General features: G+C 43.1%; 1 protein-coding gene across 14 annotated transcripts in view; it reads left to right on the forward strand.

The window, feature by feature from the left end:
• The window catches only part of tjp1a (tight junction protein 1a), an 80145-nt gene that overhangs the window by 52614 nt on the left and 5606 nt on the right, over nt 1–21925 (forward strand). For 6 of the 14 annotated variants that reach the window (XM_018686238.2, XM_018686242.2, XM_018686243.2 and 3 more), the window contains 25 exons: nt 497–553; nt 1595–1719; nt 1815–1917; nt 2034–2361; nt 2471–2577; nt 3316–3484; nt 3650–3785; nt 7233–7372; nt 7784–7889; nt 8154–8304; nt 9946–10054; nt 10151–10370; nt 11456–11640; nt 11777–11872; nt 12887–12913; nt 14914–14996; nt 15261–15471; nt 16366–16466; nt 16590–16940; nt 17854–18105; nt 19376–20209; nt 20355–20437; nt 20608–20784; nt 20881–20987; nt 21147–21406. In XM_018686238.2, the coding sequence (XP_018541754.1) occupies nt 497–553; nt 1595–1719; nt 1815–1917; nt 2034–2361; nt 2471–2577; nt 3316–3484; nt 3650–3785; nt 7233–7372; nt 7784–7889; nt 8154–8304; nt 9946–10054; nt 10151–10370; nt 11456–11640; nt 11777–11872; nt 12887–12913; nt 14914–14996; nt 15261–15471; nt 16366–16466; nt 16590–16940; nt 17854–18105; nt 19376–20209; nt 20355–20437; nt 20608–20784; nt 20881–20987; nt 21147–21406 (4518 nt within the window). The remainder of the gene's footprint in view (nt 1–496; nt 554–1594; nt 1720–1814; nt 1918–2033; nt 2362–2470; nt 2578–3315; nt 3485–3649; nt 3786–7232; nt 7373–7783; nt 7890–8153; nt 8305–9945; nt 10055–10150; nt 10371–11455; nt 11641–11776; nt 11873–12886; nt 12914–14913; nt 14997–15260; nt 15472–16365; nt 16467–16589; nt 16941–17853; nt 18106–19375; nt 20210–20354; nt 20438–20607; nt 20785–20880; nt 20988–21146; nt 21407–21925) is intronic. The other 8 variants (XM_018686241.2, XM_051073849.1, XM_051073853.1 and 5 more) reach the window with 5 other exon arrangements.

Below are 21925 nucleotides of genomic sequence, written 5' to 3' on the forward strand. Positions count from 1 at the left end.
GCGCAAAAAATCTACCTTGCTGGTAGCCACAGAACGACTCTGCCCACTGAAACTGAACAGGATATGGAAACACTGGGTGCACGTGTAGGTTTTTTTAGACTGAGGCTCTTATCTAAAGCTACGTGTAAACAGTGAATTGTTTGCAGAAATTCTTGAGTCAATGACATTTTGTATTTGTCATTGAAGTATTTCTTGCACTCTGTACTAAGCCTGCATTGTATCTTTACTCTGTATAGGAACAGAAAGATTTAAATAAATAAAAAGCTCTAAATCCAGTGATTGTTGTTTTCTGTTGTATTTGGATGAATCATCTCACACACAGTTATGTCATGCATCGCCACATGATGTGTTTTGATGCACAGTTTCAGACGTGTTTACATCTCTCTGATGATTTTTGAAGGTGATGCTCACAAAGATTGGATTTGTTGTTACTATAGTTTGCCTTTACATTGGCTGCAGGGTACTGATCCTTTCCCTCTTGTGTCTTGTGTTGCAGAGTGCAGCGATGGAGGAAACAGTCATATGGGAACAGCATACAGTGACCCTTCACAGGGTAAGTGTTTACAACTCTTTAATCCACTCCAGCCTCCTTTCTTTTTCCTCTCTGCCTGTCTCTGGCATCCTAATCCTGTTGTATGTCTTGTGTACGTATGTATGTCTTCACTTTTTCCTCACCGCTCCTCTCTGTCTTCTGCACATCCATGTCTCTTCTCACTCTGTACTGAGTGGGCCAGCTGTAGCAGCAGGATGTGTGGTAATGAAACAATAGTCAGGGAATCCAGATGGCAGGAAACAATGCTAAGGAAGACAAAAATCAGCATCCACTTCCTTACTACTTCATTTCACTTCCTTCCTGTTGGCAACATATTCTTCTCTTCTCCTTAACACAACTCCAGGGAAAGAGGGTGAGGATAGTTTTGGCCCGTGTGCTTTTTGTCCTGTGTATTGTCACATGTAATTATGATAGATTGTACCTTTTAACTTCAGTAGCTGCTGTGAGGTCAGTGAATATTACTGACTGTCCCCTCTGGCACAATCAGCGTCATGAAGTTGACTATCAAACAGTTACTCCTCCACATTTTGTTGCTTATTGAACTTCTGATGCTTTGAGACAGTAAACTCTACTTATTTGATGCTGTTGTGCCGTGGGAGTTTGTAGAGCACCTGTCTAGACTGGCCTGCTTGCTGTAATCTAATTAGTAGCGGCTTTATTGAGGCTGAAGGAGCGGCCCAGTGTGGCCTGTGGTTCTCAGCCTCGCAGCTCTCCTGTGTTGTTGTGGTTGTAAGATTATCCATTTACATCACATGGCTTGCTCCCTTGGTGCTGGCTTTTGCGTAGGCAAAAACAGTCCCCTCTATGGGAACCTCTTGGAAAATTAGCAAAATAACTTGCAAATGCATAGTTTTGATGTTGTCTACAGTAAATGGCCCAGTCTTTTAAAGCCCTCCTTCAGTGCACAAAACACTTTGATAATTATCCTGCAGAGAGTTTCATTTAGTCTCATTTTGTTTGCAGCAAACTCAGACACAATTCTAACGTATCTGCCATATTTGCACCCTATCAGTCAGTTTATATGGATTTGTGTGTGTGTAGGCCCCAGGATTTGGGTTTGGCATTGCCATCTCAGGTGGACGAGACAACCCTCATTTCCAGAGTGGAGAGACGTCCATTGTGATATCTGATGTGTTGAAAGGAGGTCCTGCAGAGGGACTGCTGCAGTAAGTGTTTTTATTTGATCTTTTGCTGTATGTTAACTGACATAAATCTTCACAACTATTCATGCATTGTCAATTTTCTTGCTTTAATTCTTCAGAGAAAATGACCGAGTGGTGATGGTCAACGCTGTCTCTATGGACAACGTCGAGCATGCCTACGCTGTGCAGCAACTCCGCAAGAGTGGCAAAAATGCAAAGATAGTAAGTAAATAATACTGGTGCAGAGCGTGATATGAGGATTGTGGTCACTCACTTTGATTTGCTGTTTCACAGAATGTTTTCACCTTTAACGTTCAAAACTTGATCTATTCTCAAAGACTATCCGTAGGAAAAGGAAAGTACAGATCCCTGTTTCGCGGCCAGGAGACAGGGAGACGATGTCAGAGCACGAAGAAGAGGACAGTGATGAGGATGATGGCTACGAGCACCACAGCGGTCGTGGTGGCCAAAGTGCCTACGGAGGCGCAAGCGGAGGCACGGGCACCGGCAGGCGCCACGACCGTGAGCGTAGCAGCAGCGGCAGGCGGGATCACAGTGCCTCGCGGGAGAGGAGCGTCTCACCGCGCTCTGATCGCCGATCACAAGCTTCGTCCGCTCCACCCAGGCCCGCTAAGGTCACCCTCGTTAAGTCCCGCAAAAATGAAGGTGGGCAACACAAAGATGACTGTGCATATTGCAGATGCATCTAGACTAGTGAGGGTTAAATTGATGTGCTCTGCTAATATTACTTTGTTATGCTTATCAACTCTGAAAGCAGAATATGGACTCCGATTGGCCAGCCACATCTTTGTGAAGGACATCTCTCCTGAGAGCCTCGCTGCCAGAGATGGAAACATCCAGGAGGGAGATGTCGTACTCAAGGTGAGAGAAAAGCACGAGAGAGCACATGGATAAAACAGTGGTGTTTAAAGTAGGTAAAACCCAGTAATGGGGAAATAAAGATTATTAGAAGAAATGTAAAAGATGAATGCTTAAAGGAATGATTTAAAATATGTACATTAATAAAAGTAGTGAGGTGAGGAAGAGGAGGAAATATCAGATATTGTTTTTACTGAAAGTGCTCACTGGTCTGTGAGCTTCTGAAAGTGGCTCACACAGTGAGGTCACAGATCATTAGTATGCAGGCTCACCAGCAGGAATACCACACATTCCTTTATTCCTTTGAATTTTTATCCACTCAGACTCTGAGGAGGGAAAAAAAAATCCTCATTCATGTTAAAGAGATTCATTCAGGGTCTAATTTATTGAATCAGTTGTTCTGAAGAGAGTCAGAGACATTTTCTGGTTGAAATGTGAGCGCAGGACAAACACCAACAGAAATGAATACTTGAATAAAGATAGTAAAGTTTTGCATGATACAACAACTTCTGCAGGTTCTCTGTCTCTGACAGCACTTAAGTGTTGCAAGCCTAATTATATTATACATTTTTAAACTTGTTTATAGCTTCCTCTACAGCGTCTTTATTATTAATGTTAGGTAGAGCCAGGCAGTTCATAATTCCTCTTTGCCTTGTGGTGATCTCATAGTTTTGAAAAGCACATTGTGATGATAGCTCGTCTTTTCAGTTCAGTGTTAACCTGCTTCTCCTCCTCTGGCAGATCAACGGCACAGTTACAGAGAACCTATCACTGATAGATGCCAAGAAGCTGATCGAGAGGTCAAAGGGCAAGTTGAAGATGGTGGTGCAGAGAGACGAGCGAGCCACGCTGCTCAACATTCCTGACCTTGACGACAGTATCCCATCAGCTAATAACTCTGACAGAGATGGTGAGATAACGCACATGTAGCAGCACAGGCAGGGTTTGAACCTGTGACACAGAGATGGCATAATTTAAATCCCAGTTGAAATAAATGTTTTCTTGTTATTTTCAACTCTACCTTGATTTATGCCACTGATTAAATGCTAATGCATATTTAATGCAAATCTGACAGACATTTCAGAAATACATTCACTGACATCAGACCATTCCAATCGATCCCACGGCCGAGGCAGTCGATCACGTTCACCTGACAGGCCCGAACCGTCGGACCACCTCCGTCACTCGCCTCGGCAGATCAGCAACGGCAGGTAAGCGATGTGCACACGCGCCCGCATGCGACTGCAAATCTGGTGATGTGACACAGCTGTCAACACATGCCACAGTCCCAACTTCATACATCATGTTCACACCCACAGGTTAGTGGATGCTGAGTGGGCACCTTGCACCACTAATGCATAAATCAATAGATAAAGACATGGCATGCATAAACCATCACACTCCCTCTGGAGCCATCACTGAGTTCCAATAATGCTTTGCTCGGGGAGAGGGACGGGGAAGGGAGGAGGGATTGATCCATCACCTGGTGGATGAGGGTCTTGTTTTGAAAGCGTACTGAATCGTGCAAAGCTACGTGTTTTTGATGCACAAGTTTTACTGTTGTTAACCATTTGCATTTTATAATGCAATGCTACTTGACTGCTATTATCTACCTACACCCTGTACACATAATGTGCTGTTTAATGTCTCTTTACTCTCCTGTTTTCTTACTGCCAGCTGGAGCTTCCAGTGAGTTATCTTTCTCATAGCTTAGAGGTTGCATAGCTTCTTGTAGCTGACAAACACGTAGATGGAGCTAGAGGAAGACAAAAACACGATTATTGTTTCTCCCAGTCAGTGTGTAACGTGGGCACTGTAAGCTTACTCAGGCAAGAGCAAGATACTGATCTTGGCTGAATGGGACAAGATGACTAGCTCTTGCAGACTTGAATCCAGTTGATGAAACAGGACTGGGGAGTGAAACAGGCTCTTCTCTTTTGAGAGCAGAGCTTTGCTAATTCTGTCACTGGCTGCAGAGAGAAGACAAAAGGGGTATGTTGCTTGTTTCTGTTTCTGTTTGATACTGTGAAGTAGGGGTGGTTATTGGCTGAATTCATGCTGTTGTCCTTGATTTAACTGTCAGTCTTCTAAAACTAGACCTCTATTTCATCATATTATAAAGGCCTTGAGTCGCACAGACACATACACTGCGCTGTAACACTCCTAACAAAAGAAACTACTTGTAGCCTGATAAAAAACTAAGCAGGAGTGCTATTTCAGGAGGCAGCCATTCAAACTGATTTCTAATCAAATCATGGCAATCAGTGGCCTTATTGAGACATTACTTCCATAACTTGATTTGCACAGACCACCCTCTTGAAACAGCTGTTGTAGCTGCAGGATGATAGCTCAGCATGCTGCTGCTAGTTTAGCTGTCTAGCTTACTAGTTGCTTGTCAGTCGTGTCATATGACCAGTGCTGCCATTTTATTAGATGGTACATTGTGTCAGACCTGCGGAGTAACCATACTTGTTCCAATGCAGGATGAGGGCAGGTTCACTGTTGCACAGATTACTTCCAATGTAAGTGGCTGCATCCGTCCAGTATGTGTTTGTTTATCACTGCGATATTTTTGTTGCTCTTTCCCTGACACCTCTTTTATCTCTGTGTACCAAATTTATGTCTGTTCGGAAGTAAGAAACCCAAATGTTAAGTCATTTTGTTCTTGTTTACCACTGCACATTCTGTACGACTGGTTAATCTGGTAAGCATTCGAAATGTCATAAGAGGAGTTACACCTGCTTCTCATATGGCTGTGGTTTCAGAAGTAAGAGAGGAAATAGCAGTCTGACTCACTAGACTGTGATTTAAGGGAATCTTGTTCCTATCTCCCAGTTTAGGAGGGGAAAAAGGAATTTGACATACTTCCCACAGAGCTTTGCCCCAAGCCAGATGGTTCGTTTAACCTGATTGGCTGCAGGGCTTAGAGGCATTCTTTCCCCCAGGACATAACGCTGTTCCATGTCTCTGAATGCAACAGATCATCAAAAAACGCCCTTCATCCAAAGTGTCTCTCAGTGAGCATGAGCATAGTTTGTGCACAGGCGAAAGGCTCACTGTGTTGTCTTTCGAGGAACTAAACTTAAAATCCACTTAACGAGCGTCATGGTTCAACTTACAGACACATTTCAGTGAGTAATTCATTTTTGTTTTTTAAATATCATGTGTTTAATCATTGGCATGTTAGTTGACAGGATAACATTTTGCTTTTGGATCTTGTTTGTTTTACAAAATGATGCTTTGTGCATCTAGTCAGCTTTATTCTGTAAATATGTTGAAGCTTGCAGGTGGATATGAGATTTCAAACACTGCGACTGTGGAGATATTTTTTGCAGCCACATGTCTCCATGCTCCTCCACTTTTTCTGTTTCTCACTGACTTGCACTCTCTCTCTCTCTCTCGCCTGTGTACTGTAAGAATGTGTAAGCGAAGGGATTGAACAAAGGCTTCTGTCAAATGGTGTTTGTCAGCGTGAAGCCTTTTTTAGCACCATTCTGCAGCAAGGAACAGCAGATTTAGGCCACAACACTCTCCCTCACTCCTCTCTATCTCTCTCTGTCCCTTGCTCTTGCTCTGTTTGTCTCTCTCCTTTCCCCGCTGTCTCACACTCTCTTTTTCATTCATCCATCCACACACACACACACACACACTCTCTCTCTCCCTGTTATTCATCCTCAGGCTGCAGCGCTCATTTACCCTCCACAGCAAACTTCCGTACCGGTCTCTCTGATGCTGATCGTCCTGACATATAAAATTGCACAAATCAGATTCATGTGTAAAAACTGAATCGCAGTGAGAGCAGCTGGACAAATTCAGGGACCTAGAAAAGGCCGTTCTGTGTTGGCAGTCACTGTAAATAAGTTCAGCAGCTGCACCGCTAACAGGCTTAACCCTGATTATCAGCCGTTGCGTGTAAATGGACGTACATATACCGCCTTTGCATTTTTCCCCACGCTGTATGTTTTCATGCTGCACGGGCAAAAATGAAAGAATGGGCATGGGAGAAGTTGCCTGGTCTGAGCTGGTGGCACAGACTGCACCTTCACATTCTTCTATAAAAGCTTCTGAATACAGCTCAAGTACTGTGCCAGCAGGCAGTCATGTGATCAGACTGGAATTCAACCATTGTTTTAAGAAGCAGAGCTCTTTCTACTCTGTTAGACCTTCTAGACTCTCTCTCACACACACAGACACACAGTTTTGCCTTGTATATTTTATCCAGGTTAAACAGGAACTTGGACTGAAAACTATCCTTACTCAAGAGTTTATGTTGGGAGACTCAGTCTCCTTTCTTTCACTGCCTGTGTGCTTTTATTGGAAAGGTTACTGTATGGTCATTAAAATGGGACTTTATATCAATCTGCAGGAAAAATTTAATTTGGAACTGAAAACATTTATAAACCCTGTCTCCTCCAATTGAACTTATTGTCAATTTCTGGTTGAGAATGTGTTTTGCTATATGCATCCTGCAGGGACCAACAGATCAGAGCTGTGACAGAGCTGTGCATCCTTCCTTTAACTGCTTATTTTCTTCTCAATCAGTTTTCTGTCGATGTGTTTTTATAAAAACAAGGAAGGTAATTCAAGGAATACATTAATATAAACTGTCAGCTTCAAACTGTTTATGTGTATAAATATGATATTTTTGTTTATTTCAGCCACCGGAGTCGAGATGAGGATCGCATATCCAAACCAGGGGCCATGTCCACACCAGTCAAAAGCTCTGATGATGGGGTTTTGTCTCAGGCCAGCGACCAGGCCAGCTCCAGAGATGACAAACAGTTACCCCCACTGCCTGGTACACAACCCTCTACACACCATCGTTACGGATCAATGCAGTCCTTCACACTCGTCTTCATTTTCACCAAGATAAATTATTAAAAATACACAGAGATACACCTCGAAACTAAACTCCATGTCTGTTTAAGGCACTTAAAAACACAACAGTGTCAACTGTTGTTTATTGTGTAACATCTAATCAACACATTCTTGTGTTAACTGCAGATTACACACACTCTTTTCAGTCTTCACAAAGAATCTGACATGTATTGGTGCTTTCACTTTTTCACTTGGTTTCACTATTACCCAGCACTTCTCTTAGCTGTATTTACTGAACAAAATAATAAACCTTAACAGGGTTCAGCACAGTGTGTGTTTTTTTTGACATGAGTGTGTTATTCTGCTTATTATGTGTGTATTTTTTTGGCAGAACCAAAGCCAGTTTATGCACAGCCTGGTCAGCCTGACGTGGACCTGCCTGTCAGCCCCTCTGATGCTCCTGTACCCAGCGCTGCTCATGATGACAGTATTCTCAGGTAAAAGCCTTAGATGCTCTCATCAAAAGCACCTCACGGTATATATTATTCATGAGTGAACTTTATTATTCACTTTGAAAACGAGCCAACCTGCCATATACTTATTTCCACGTACTTAGTTCAAATTAGGTCAGTGATTCGGACCAGCTTTTGTTGTGGCTGTGTTTTGTGTCTCTTAAAATGATTGTTTATTGTTGTTTTTTTAATCCACGACTTGCTGACCTTTTTGCTTAATTCTATCTGTCTCCTTGTGTTCCCCTGCAGGCCGAGTATGAAGCTGGTCAAGTTCAAGAAGGGGGAGAGTGTCGGTCTGCGGTTAGCAGGAGGGAACGACGTGGGGATTTTTGTGGCAGGAGTTTTGGAGGACAGTCCTGCGGCCAAGGAGGGGCTGGAGGAGGGAGACCAGATTCTCAGGGTACGCTACACTCCATCCTTTAAACAACAAACTCTTATTTGCTTTCTGCAATTTCGTCACCTGACTTGGTTGTTGAAATTGCGTTGAGGGATTTAGAGAGTTAATTCAGCTGCGTTTTACTGGAGAAACCTGATTTGTTTATGCACGTACTGTATATTCTTCACCGGTGTGAAGAGGTATCGCAAAGGAAGCAGTTTGATCATTAGTTTCTGCTTTGATTCTGACTACTTGAACCCAAAGTCTGGATAAAACTGAACGTGAAATCCTGTATGTAGATCGAAGCTGGTTTTCACAGCTGAAGGAGACTATTTCCAAACTTCTGCAACCACTGTCCTCTCCTGTAACTGATGCTCTTCTTTCACTGGCTGTAGTTGATCTTTTCATACTAATACCTTGTAATTGCAGTGTGCTGTGTTAATATTATGTAGCTTGTTAGAGGATCCTAAGGTGTTGTTTTCTGCCAGAGTTCATCACTATTTTTTTCCATGTCACGTGTGAAAGTGGGAAGAACATCTGGTGTTATTGTCAAAATATGACGAGCCATAGCTGCCCACGCTAATTTAGATAATCAGTGGTGAAAGTATGTGATCCCATGGTCACAATCGTTTTATTACTGTGGAAAGAGATCTTGGGGAATACAGCACAATGTATTTGTCAGTCTGTGAGTCATTCCCAGGCTGTGCCTTGTGTCAAAACTCCCCTTGTTTCCAACTTGAGGACACAATAGAGGTCGTTCTTGCACTCTGACCTCGGAACAGTTGACTGTCTGTTTGACTGAATACTAGAGTAACATTGTTGATGGGATGATGGAAACCCTCTTGATGTCAGTGTTGGATTCATTCTGACATGTTTATGCAACAGCCAAGGATTACACCTGCTCTGACTATGAAGGTCTGTGCTTCAGCTTGTGCTGGATACCACACATTTTTCTCTGGTGACATTAACATTTCCAAACTGTGTTTATCTGATAAACAAAGCTATACATTACCTTATATCCTTCTTATAATTAATATATAGTGCCTTATGTTCCTCCCACTCCATGGTGTAGATCTCTTTTTGTGCCTGTGTGTGTTCTTCCCGCTGTACAAACACATCTCAGAGACTTCCAGGACATTGTTTTCCATCTTTAGGCGGTTTCCCTTTGGTCATGGTGTGCTAGTGGAGATAAAGACATCAAGCCCTCCTTTTTCTGGGAAAGGATAAAGGTGTCTTTCTGAGGTTCAGTGACTCAGCCCATGTGTTTCTGCTTCCCCTGCTGCCCCTCAAGCAGAGTCAATAAACAGCAGTTATTGTGTTTGGGACAGCAGCAGGAGACGAGGGGGAGGCTGCTCGGTTGTAGGGGAATACATCGCCCTGCTTCTGTTGAGGAACAAGTTTCCCTCTGTTTCTCTTAATCTGTGAGAAAATAAAGGAGTGATAGCACCTAGAGTTTGTTTTAATTTTTGTTGTTGTTTTTCTGGAGAAGAAGAAAATAAAGAAAGTTGTTTAATTGCTTTGATACCAACAATATTTTAAACATCTTATAATAGTGATTTAAAATCCTCTTAGGATAAAGTTGGCCTACAGTAACATGAGATTTAAAGTTAATAATTTGCCGTTTTGTATTTCATTTCTTCTACCTCCTCTGTTTGGCACATGTAGGTGAACAATGTGGACTTTGCAAACATCATCCGGGAGGAGGCTGTGCTGTTTCTGCTGGATCTCCCGAGAGGAGAAGAAGTTACTATTCTGGCTCAGAAGAAAAAAGATGGTGAGTGTTGGCAGCAAAAAGCAGGAGTGTAAACACCAGCACATTTGAAAGGTAAAGATAATCATCTCTGTTATCTTCTGCTTTTTCCCCACCCAGTGTATCGGAGGATAGTGGAGTCTGATGTGGGTGACTCCTTCTATATTCGGACACACTTTGAATATGAAAAAGAGTCACCGTACGGCCTGAGCTTTAACAAGGGCGAGGTTTTCCGTGTAGTAGACACTCTCTACAACGGCAAACTAGGCTCCTGGCTCGCTATCCGTATTGGCAAGAACCATCAGGAAGTAGAGAGGGGCATCATCCCCAACAAGAATAGGTAAAAGAAGTTTCAGGTCACACCTTCAGTACCTGCACAGCTTGTTCTGGCACTTTATGAATGGGCAAGGGCGGAGGCAAAATAATAAAAGCGTTGTGGTTGATCTCAGAGTAGAAAGGAAATACTCAAGTGTATTTACTTGTTAGTTTGATCTGCTGTAATTTTCTTTAAAAACATATTCAGCAGAGTATATTTAACACATCCCGTGTGTCAGGTAAATGCTGAAATGATCTGCTGTGTGAGGTTTTGCAAGGATTTTCTGAGGATGTATAATGTTCTGTACATCATGATCGAGCCAACAGCTTTTCTCGTTTAATCTAGGCCTGTCTCAACAGCCTTTAACAGGCTCCAGCAGTGTTTATACAGAGATTCCTCACTGTCCTGCCGACAGAAAAGACAGAGCTTGCATTTTTATCACATACATTAGGCACTTAGCTCCTCAGCCAAGTTAAACCTTTCTCCTTTCGTATTCTTTCAAAATATAAAACCATGAAATCACACTCGGACTTAAAAAAATATTTAAACTAATAATATTTACATCAAAGGAGACCATTAGTAGGAATGGCTTTCATAAATCTTAGGAAACAGAAAAGATCCTGGAAAAGATGTCCTTTAAAATATGTGTGTGTTTGATACTCAAGGCATGTTATTACTGCAAAATCTTCTGTTATTATATCAGAGCATCAGTAGAACACGTTCACCACAACAACCTGTGTCATTATCGTGAGAAAATAACTGATGTTTAAAGTAATGAGCTTGTGGATATTAAAAAAACTGAATGTTATCATGCTCACAAGAGATAAACCTTTAGTTCATGATGTGAATATTGAACTATGAATTAGATTGTTCCAGCCCTCAAGACAGCATTTCAATTAACCTAAATATAAAATGGCTTTTAAGCCGTGTAAAATTCTTTATGCTTCATCAGCATTTTTTTAGTCAGTGATGGCAAATACTCCATAATCAGTTTGACAACCATTTACAGTTCATTACTGTACAATGGTGTTACAGTTAGAGTACCAGTGAGCTGAATGACTGACTGAAGTCCTGAACAGCTGACCTTATTCCCACTCGTCTCTGTACAGAGCTGAACAGCTATCCAGCGTGCAGTACACCCTCCCCAAGACACCAGGGGGCGACAGAGCGGACTTCTGGAGATTCCGAGGATTGCGAAGTTCCAAGAGGAATTTGCGGAAGAGCAGGGAAGATCTGTCAGCCCAGCCGGTTCAGACCAAGTTCCCTGCCTATGAGAGGGTGGTGCTGAGGGAAGGTAAGAGTCCAGAAGCTAAGGCAGCCACAGCAAGCGACTGGAGAGCGTAAAGAATGTTTCATATACGTACTGTACGACAGTGTTACGTGATTTTAACCTTTGCTAATCTCCACGACACGATCTTGTCCTTGTGCAGCTGGGTTCCTCAGGCCCGTGGTTATCTTTGGGCCAATAGCAGACGTGGCCAGAGAGAAATTGGCCAGGGAGGAGCCCGACATTTTTGAACTAGCAAGTAAGTAATTAAGCACCCGTCTCCCTCTGTGCTAATGTTCCATGTTTTGTTTAGTGTCCAACTGTCTTAGACTGAGAGATGACCAGAATCTTAATTTATGCATCACACTCTGCTAAAGCTGTTTAACTTCTCATCACATACTCACAGCAGTGGTCAGTATCCAACAGATGCTGGCATTAGTGTTCGGTCAGCGCCTCTATTATGTGCTGTACATTTTTAAAAATCCAAACAAAGCTCCACACATCTGTGAACAAGCTTATCGAGTCTGATAAAGCCACCTTAATTTACAAGAAATTTCATGTGACGGATGTGTAAAGATCTTCCTTCTGGGAGGTTTTAAAGACATTTTTTAGCTTGTCTACGTTTAATTTGACAAGTTTAACACAAGAAGATTTAACACATTTTTCATCTAAGAACAAATTCTCTTGTGAGTGATTTGTAACAGTAACACTTCTGACTTGTTTCCAGTGAAAATAGACACTAATTAAGCATCGTTACTGCCTGTTACTGTTTTCCTCTTCTAGCTGCATTAACCCAACAATGTACTGACAAACAAACAGCTTGTTGAGACTGTAAACCAGATGAAAAGTCTATAAAAACACACTTATTTGGCAGGTAATTGTTATGATCAGAATGAGAGGATAACACAGTACTTGTATAATATTTAGGTAGTTTTTTTCTCAGTCTTTTTCAGTAGAAATATTCCACTGGACTAACTATTCCCAGTTTACTTTACCTGGTCAGTTAGTCAGGTTAGTCAAGCTGTGTTTGTTATTTTCCATGTTTATCTTCCATCCCTCCACATTTTCATCATCTTTCTTAATGAAACTGCAAACCTCTTTAATGTGTTTTATATTTTAACAATCAGTATTGATTTGCAATCACTTTTAGTGCACAAAAACACATGCCAATGCAACCACACACACATTCAGTACACACCCTCATAAAAAGTGATTCCTTGATGTTTATTTGCGCAACTATAGTGATGTTTGTGTAACTGTACTTTCTTTTCAGAAACACAGCAACAACAAGGAGGGGAAAGTATGTCACTTAGTGCATCAACTTTTGTTTGTTTTATTTGATTCAGTGAATGGCAGATAATCAATAAAGTAGTGTCTGGTGGCTAGCTGCCTACTCTGTAGATGTTCAAACAATAGCCATTGTCTGGTTAATGCGTACGGGGGAATAACACTTGATTTAAGAATTTCCATTTGCCCACACAATCGGCAGGAACAGTCCTTTTAGTATATTTCAACAATGACACCCAGTGTTAACTTAACACAGGAGACTAAAGCAATGTAACATCACACTGACACACAGTAGATTTGTAGATTTTTGTTTTTTTTGTGGGGAGAGCGTCTCCTCCTGAAGTTGTACTTGACTGTAAAAGTAGTGGAGATTATTTTTTGTTAATGCGAAGCCATTTGGTAAAAGTAAAAGTTGATAAACAGGCACTTTGCTATGAGATAGAGCTCAACTTAGATTTAATTAACTATCATACACACAGTTTAAACTGTGTGTCACTGTGATATCTTCTCCTGTCTCTAGTTATAGAAGAGATTAGAAATGTGAACTGTACCTTCCTGCATTCAGACATGACTTTCTGATTAAATTCAGTGGTATTCCCCTCCTTAATGCAGGTTGCATCATATAGAATGACAACAGCAAAGCAGCATGTCGAGCTGTGCAGTGAAAACTGAGATGTGTGTAGTGGTCTTTTAAAAGTTTTACAAACCCTAAATACTAAATGGAAATGTGATATTTACTTACACCTTGTTTTTCCCCTAATTCGCCCATAAGTTGCACCACACTTAAAAAAAAAACATGACAGCTCATCAAAATGACAGTTGATGCTAATGAAGCTGCTGTATGATGTTTAGATGTTTTTATCCGTATATTTTCTCAAACATCAAAATGCGCCGTGATGAGTGCCAACAAGACTTGGCACATTGTTATCATGAATAGTCAGGCATCTCTGGAAAATATAAACAGTACTTACCATATTTATGGGGTGTTAAAATATCACTGCATGTAGAGCAAGACTGGGTTCAAGTAAGTGCAGGACCAAAAATTAATCAACATGAAATATGATCATAATTCAGCATTTGTCGGCTCAAACTTCAGACGACAGTACAAAGTGGACTCACTACTGACTGTGATGTAATTCATAACCTAAAAGTCAGATTTATACAGAGCTCTGAGTGGTGTGTTTCTGTGTGAGTGTTCATCCCAGTTTTCATAATGCAGTGATGGAAATATGAAACCCATAAGTGTCAGAGTCTGACTGATCGGTGTCCTTATCAGTAATAAAAAAATAAGAAGGAAGAATACTGAATCACAGCAGAACATTACTGCATATGCTTGAACCTCTGCATGCATGGCTGTATTTATCTGCTCCTTCTGAAACTTCTTCATGGTTTGGATAGCTGTGACCAATGTTTGCAGATCATAGATCCTATTAGAGTATTAGAAATTAAGCCTTAAGCCTTTAGTCATTACGATACTGAATATCCTGTGAGATGACTGCCCTCTTTTGAACCTGGTGTTTCTAGGCAGGAAACCATTGCTTATCTTTGTTTGAATCATAAACCCCTCTACACATCCTTGCTTAAATCCCCGAGGCTTACAATGACACTGTATTCTCATTAAACCCAAATGACCCTCCTGCTCTTGTATGTGCATATTTCATGTCAGTTTCTCACATAACACATTTCCTGCACCATAATTTGGACTGTTACATGCAGTTGCACGCACACATGGATTAAACACTGAATTGAATTTCCCTGAATCTTCCCAAAGTACCTAATGACTATTGCATGAATTGGCTGCTGTTCTCATTTTGACTTTACTATCTAGCTGTTTCCATAAACGTACACTTGTCCTCTCCTGCACCAATATTATCATCCTATATTTAACAGCTCTATTTATGGGAGTCGACAACTGCACGCTACCGGGATGTCTAATTGGTGCACAGCGTGTGTTTATTGTTGTTTGTCTCGTGCTGATGTGGTGCAGTAACTCTGTCTGTTTGTCTTCCGTAGAGAGTGAACCCAGGGATGCAGGAACCGACCAGAAAAGCTCCGGGATCATTCGCCTGCACACCATTAAACAGATCATTGACCGAGTGAGTGAATCCAGATTTACACACACGAACGATATGAAATTACACAAGATACAACAGATTGAGATTTATACATCTTTTAGCAGATTTGTTATGGTAATGAAAAGATGGCAGGGAGCCACAGTTATATCCACAACTCACTGCTGCCCCCTGGTGTATGACAGTCTTTAATACTGCTAGGTGCTTGAAGCTCACAAGTTGTCTGAGAAACACAGACGTGTTTACAGCATTTATGTTTTTGTTGTTATTTGTTTTCTGTGTGTGCAGGACAAGCATGCAGTGCTGGATATCACTCCTAACGCCGTGGACCGCCTGAACTACGCCCAGTGGTATCCGATCGTGGTGTTTCTCAACCCGGACACCAAGCAAGGCGTCAAGAACATGAGGACCCGCCTCTGCCCCGAGTCCAGGAAGAGCGCCAGGAAGCTCTACGATCGAGCTCTCAAATTAAGAAAGAACAACCACCACCTCTTCACCAGTGAGTCCAGTGTGAACCCCACAGGGAGGGAGAAGGGGTTTGGTTTCAACAGGGACACACTTCACAGGCAGTTGACAATTGAGTGTCGCAGCGTCGGAGGCTGTGGCCACACTGCACTTGTTGTGCCTGGCCCTGTTCTGTCAGACCCCTCATAAAAGCTTGTTCAGCACTGACCGTCACACAAGAGCAGCCCCAGGCCCCTTTTCTCAGCACGCACTCCTCTGTCAAGTGATGTGGCGCGACCGTGCTTTAGGAGCATGTGTCGCTGTTGGTGCTTCAGATATTTGAGAGGGGTCCTGGAGAGTTTTTCTCTCAGCTCACGTCAAACACACAGTGAGCTAAATCTGTACCGCTACACTTCTATCTAATGTGTTGCTTTTATTCTCAAAATTGGGCCACATAATAATATTTTAAGATTATTATTTACTTGGAAGCAGAAATCAAAATACTTGTTTGATAAAGACAGCGTATTAAATGATAATATACGAGATAAGGATGCTCCCTGCAACATCTCCTCCTTTTCATTGAGGGAGAGCAGCTCTCTAATTTCACACTTAAAGCACTTTGGAGGGATGCCATGATTAGTTTACACACAACATGAAAAACATGATACTTAAAAACACTGCAATCATGTGCCTTTACTGTCAGTGTGGCTGCTTTTTTTTTTTAAGCTTTTTAGCTCAGGCCCAAATGGGAAAATTGTCAGATTTGCTACTTAGAAATTTTTCAGGTGCCAATCATGTCAAAGTGGCAGAGCATGTCTGGATTAGAGTGCATGTCTAAAATGAACTTTTAATTATGATGCTATGGTTGTACATAATTGCAAATTGAATAATTGTTAGTGCTTGTTTGATTGGAGAGACGTGTTTTTATTCTCCTTCTTTGTGCATTCAGCAACCATTAACTTGAACAGCATGAATGATGGTTGGTTTGGAGCACTGAAAGAGATAATCCAGCAGCAGCAGAACCAGCTGGTGTGGGTTTCAGAGGGCAAGGTAAGACACACACACACATGCACACATGTATAACCATAAGCACAAACATACATAGACAGATTCCAAAGAGAAAATACAGACTAGAAATCACTTCTTCTCGCTCATTTATTCTCTCTTTCTCAGGCTGATGGGGCAGCTGAGGACGACCTGGACATCCATGACGACCGTCTGTCCTACCTGTCGGCACCAGGCAGTGAGTATTCCATGTACAGCACTGACAGCCGCCACACCTCCGACTACGAGGACACAGACACAGAGGGTGGAGCCTACACCGACCAGGAGCTGGACGAAACACTGAACGACGATGTGGGTCCACCCACGGAGCCCGCCATCACCCGCTCCTCTGAGCCTGTCCGAGAGGACCCGCCTGTCATCCAGGAGCCCCCTGGCTACGCTGGTTACCAGCACACGGTGCAGCCGGACCCCCTGAACCGCATCGACCCGGCTGGGTTCAAGGCACCAGTGCCGCAGCAGGTAGCGTTTCTGAGAGCTGTACGTCTCCCCTGTTGTCTGGAGGACGTGGTGTGCGTTAGAAGGGTTTTCTGGAGGCGCTATTGAAGGCTCTTTTTTATTTTTACAGTTATTCCGTCTATCTACCAAACAGTATCAGTGGGAAAGTGAAAACTTTTGTGGTCAGGTATTTATCGCAATATATAAATACTATATATATAAAATATATATCTATATTTATTATATTATTTATTTTATCTATCTGCCTCTTCATGTTTGTTGATTGATGTTTGTGAGCGTGTGTTTTTTATTTTTAAAAAGGAGGAAAACTTTTACTGTTACTCTTGTACTCTGTATTACAACCAGCTGTTATTATTGGTGTGGCTGTTGCCGATGTCACTGGGAAAAGAAACTTATATTTGTCCAAGTGTCTGTACCAGTACTCACCTATGTGCACTTCCTACCTTTGTTTTACCTGTGATTGGGACTGTGACGATATGACACCAGAAAGTATTATGTGCATGTTGGAAATGCCCGTGTTAATCCAGTGTACGTGTGAAATGTATTTATCAATACCCGATTGGCCGTTGTGATAACCAAAACTAACCGTGTGTCGTCTCATGATGTGTTAACGAACATAAAAAGGGGAAAAAAAAAAGAAATTCCTGTAATGTAACCGTAGAATTAAAATCACAGTAGTATTCTCTAACAATGAAAATTTGTCCTGCTGCTAATTCCTAACCCTCGCATGCCGTTGGTTGATCTACAGCTACTGTTAAATGTGGAGACGGGTTATTGGCTGTTTGTATCAGTGTAAGCTGTAGGCGCGAGTGAGGAGCAGACCGATGTAGAGGGTCTATGGAGGTAGTAGCACTTGTTAGAACTGCACCGTGGTGTGTCAGCGCGTGTTATTAAACATTTCTGAACCACTTCACAGAAAGCAGAGGCCGCTGCCGTCCCTAGCGTCCCCCAGCAGCTTGAGCCCCTGGCTGAGACAATGCCCCCTGCTGTCGACGTTACTGTAAAAACTGTAGGGGGTCTGAGCCCTGACGAGGCTCCTGCAGCTCCCCACAGCCAGCCAAGCCCCAACCCAGAGGCTGGCTCGCTTAGGAGGCCCACCCCTGAGCTAGCCCCTCAGAGCATCACACCAGAACCTCTACAGTCTGGACTGGCCAGTTCCGAACCAAAGGTATCCATCTGACCGTCTCTGGATGCTCCGTGGCCCAGCCCGGCTCGGCTCGGCTCGGCTCAGCTCAGCTCGGTCTGACCTGGCTGACCTCCTGTGCTGCTGCTGCTGCTGCTGCTGCTTCCTGTCTACCTACCTACCTACCTCCTGCTGCCACGCTTCTCTCTCTCTCCTTCCGCCCTGCATGTGTGCTGACCACAGTGCTGCCCAGAAGAGACAGAGATGTGTGTGTGAGAGTGTGTATGGGCGTTACTGTGCGTGCGACAGTGCGTATGTGTGTGCACGTGCCAGAGTGCGAGCAAACGCTGGTAAACAACAGTGGGCTTGGAGGTGATGGCTGCGCTGATATGCCTACGTGTTGACGAGCAGTGGAAATCCTGCAGCTCTCACTGTTGCTTATCCTCTTTGCATGGCTGCAACATGTTTGCCTCATTCTCTGTTAACCACTAGAAGTAGATCTGTTTGTGCTGTATTTATCAGATTGAATGGATCGTTTCCTTGTAAAAGTAGCCAATAATTTTCCAGCTGTTTTATTCATGTTTTGAACTCCAGCTGTAGCCAAGTAACAAACACCATCCAAAGAGAAATCTCCTTCAGATTTAGATGGAAAATTAATGGTTACTTCTTAAATATGAGGATTTTGAATATGTTTTTTGTACAATGGGTATGTGCTCGTAATGTTGAATATTATTGTGGATGTTTAAGTTGCCTTTATAATCGCATCAAGACAGTGGGTGACATTTTCCTTAGTGAATGCAGCAGTGAACACGTCATGTGTCATGTGACAAAAACACAAATTATTAGTCAAATTATGAATCGACTTTCAATAAATAGTTTAAATCACATTTATATCATCTGTTTGTCACATTTTCTCAGTTAAGAAAAATGGAACCCATTGTTTTGTTGTGTTTTAACAACTTTGTTATTCTTTGTTTATTTAATTTCAGTGTTTAATTTGGAGTTGCAGTGGTACATTGTGATGTTTTTAAGCTGCAATGAGTGTTTGGCTGTGCTGCAGTTTTCTGTTTAACTTAATATATTATCTGACCAGTAACCCCTCCCTCTCAGTTTCTCTATTTCAGGTCTTTCCCTTCTCGTTTTCTTCTTCCGCAATTAATTTCACAGACTTGTTTTAATATTTCCCCCTCTCTCATCCTTTAACTGACTTTTTGTATGTCCAGTTTTTCATATCACATATTTTATATCTGTGCTCTGTGTTAGTGGATCCTGTGCAGTTGTTGACCTTATTCTTTGTTTTTTATTTGTCCTACAGATGTTTCAAAAGGATCCATACAACACAGACAACACAGGGAGAATTGGTCACAGCATGAAGCCTGTGACTTACAACCCTCAGCAGGGATATCACCCTGACCAGCAGCCATACAGAGATTACGACCACCCGCCCAGTCGGTATGATGTCAGCAGCAGTGGAGTCAGCAGCGGAGGTGGTTATCCCGAACCAAAGTACCGAAACTATGACTCTAACCCGCCCTACGAGAACAGCGTGCCTCACTACGACCAGCAACAGTGGAACCCCTACAACCAGCCGCTCTCTACTGCCAACTCCCAGGGCTACGATCACCGCTTGCCGTACAGTGACGGCCCTGACTCCCAGTACACCCCTCCGCTCCGCTACGACGAGCCCCCACCTCCGCAGGGATTTGACGGACGGCCTCGCTACGGTAAACCGACAGGCCCGGCGCCTGTTCGTTACGATGATCCACTTCCCGCCCCGGCGCCTGACCTGCACTATGACCAGGATTCTCACCTGAGTACGTACCCCACTGCTGCCCGCTCCCCTGACCCCGCCGCCCAGCGGCCCGCCTACAACCAGGGACCAACAGTGCAACAAAAAGGCTACAAACCTCAGCAGTACGACCCCATTCCTGTGAACTCTGAAACCAGCCCCACACCTCCTCCCAAAGCAGAGGCACCCTCAGCTTCCCCTGTGGACACTCCAAAACCTGCAGCGGCCAGAGACGAGCAACAGGAGGAGGACCCCGCCATGCGCCCCCAGTCGGTCCTGACGAGGGTCAAGATGTTTGAGAACAAACGCTCTGTGTCCATGGACCGAGCCAGAGATACAGGAGATTCATCTGGAAGCAGGGTAAAGTCTTTAGCTTGTAGATATTTATAATTTATGCCCATGGAGTAACGATAGTTAACAGTGTACTTAACTTAAACATTTCTTTGACAGATTAGAGATTAACATTTGTACTTTCTTATCTTACTCATTGCCTTTACTCCTATAGGCAGCTGATTTACCCTTGAAAGCAGGTGGAGTAATCCCTAAAGCAAATTCTCTGAGCAACCTGGATCAAGAGAAGACCTTCAGGTAAGCCCAGGCTTACTCTGCTGTTACCGTGTTTTCACTCAGTCAGAGTAATGTGGGACTAAAACTCCACATCATTTACTGTGAAGCTCTTGGCCATTTGTCAGTGTAAACTCTTCCTCTCCTGCTCCTTCTGCTTTACATTTTACTACTTTTTCCTCACTCCCACCCAGAGCCCCTGAGCCGCAGAAGCCTCAGTCCAAGGCGGCTGATGATATCGTGCGCTCCAACCATTACAACCCTGACGAGGACGAGGACTACTACAGGAAGCAGCTGTCTTACTTTGACCGGCTCCAAGCTGGCCCCAACAAACCCCAGCCACAAGCACAAACAGCCCACAACTACGCCAGGTGAAGCTCACTCCCATCCACGCATTCATCTTGTGTTTTTATGAAACGTCCTGGGCGTTTTTCCTTTGACCTCTTGTCTTACATCTCACGATACAGGACAGAGTCAGTGGAGAAACCAAGTCCAGTGGAGAAAAAATATGAACCTGTCCCCCAGGTGACGCCATCTCTGCCGCCGGCCACACTGCCCAAACCCTCACCTGAAGGTAAAATGTGTTCAATTTTATTTCATTTTCTCAAGGGAAAGAAACAGTAGGATTCATCTTCCTGCTGTATTTGCCAAAATGTACACAGTTTCATCCAAATAACAACTCGGAGACACACACTGTAGAGCTCCTCGGCTTACTCCCACGTCTCCTCCACAGCTAAGCCTCCTGCCCGAGAGGACACTGTCCAAACCAACTTCCTGCCTCACAAGAGTTTCCCCGAGAAGTCTCCAGTTAACGGCACTAGCGAACAGCCTCCGAAAACAGTCACGAGCACCGGGGCTCCACCAGCATCCAGCTACAACCGCTACGTGCCCAAGCCCTACACCACCTCTGCCAGGCCTTTTGCACGCATGTTCGACAGTCCAAAATTCAACCACAACCTTCTGCCCAACGACAAGCCTGACACTGCTCCGAAGGTAAGCAGTGTTGATTTAGTGCAGCAGAGATGTAATGTCTAATGTCTTTTTTTTTTCTAAACAAAACATGACAGAAATATAAAAAAATATACACAAATAAAATCGATAAACATAAATAAAATGGAGTAAAATACCCAACAACAGGTCATTATGTTGTAAGTGATAAAGTTCTGTTGTTGGGAGAGGAATGTTGTCAGTATTCAGGTCTTTTCACGAACAGCGTGACGCGAATATAAAACACAAAAATGTGAGATACTTGCTCGTGAATATTCAGAAACTGCATCTCCACCGCGGCCGGTGGTGAGCGTATTTTTTAGGATGTTTGTGGGACAGTCTGAGGTCCTGTTGTGGGTGCAGCCAGGAGACCAAGGAGGCCTGTGTGATTGTAATCGTTTTTTTCCTGCGTAGTATTCGCTGTCTGTGTGAAAATACTCATAACAAAAACGCCCTCAGTGTTTAAAGGCCTTTATTGTACGAGGGTTAATCCTGAGATTAACTGTTGAGCTGCATGTTGACTCT

This window comes from Lates calcarifer, linkage group LG2 (assembly GCF_001640805.2).
Source record: "Lates calcarifer isolate ASB-BC8 linkage group LG2, TLL_Latcal_v3, whole genome shotgun sequence".
In the NCBI taxonomy this organism is placed as follows: Eukaryota; Metazoa; Chordata; class Actinopteri; family Centropomidae; genus Lates; species Lates calcarifer.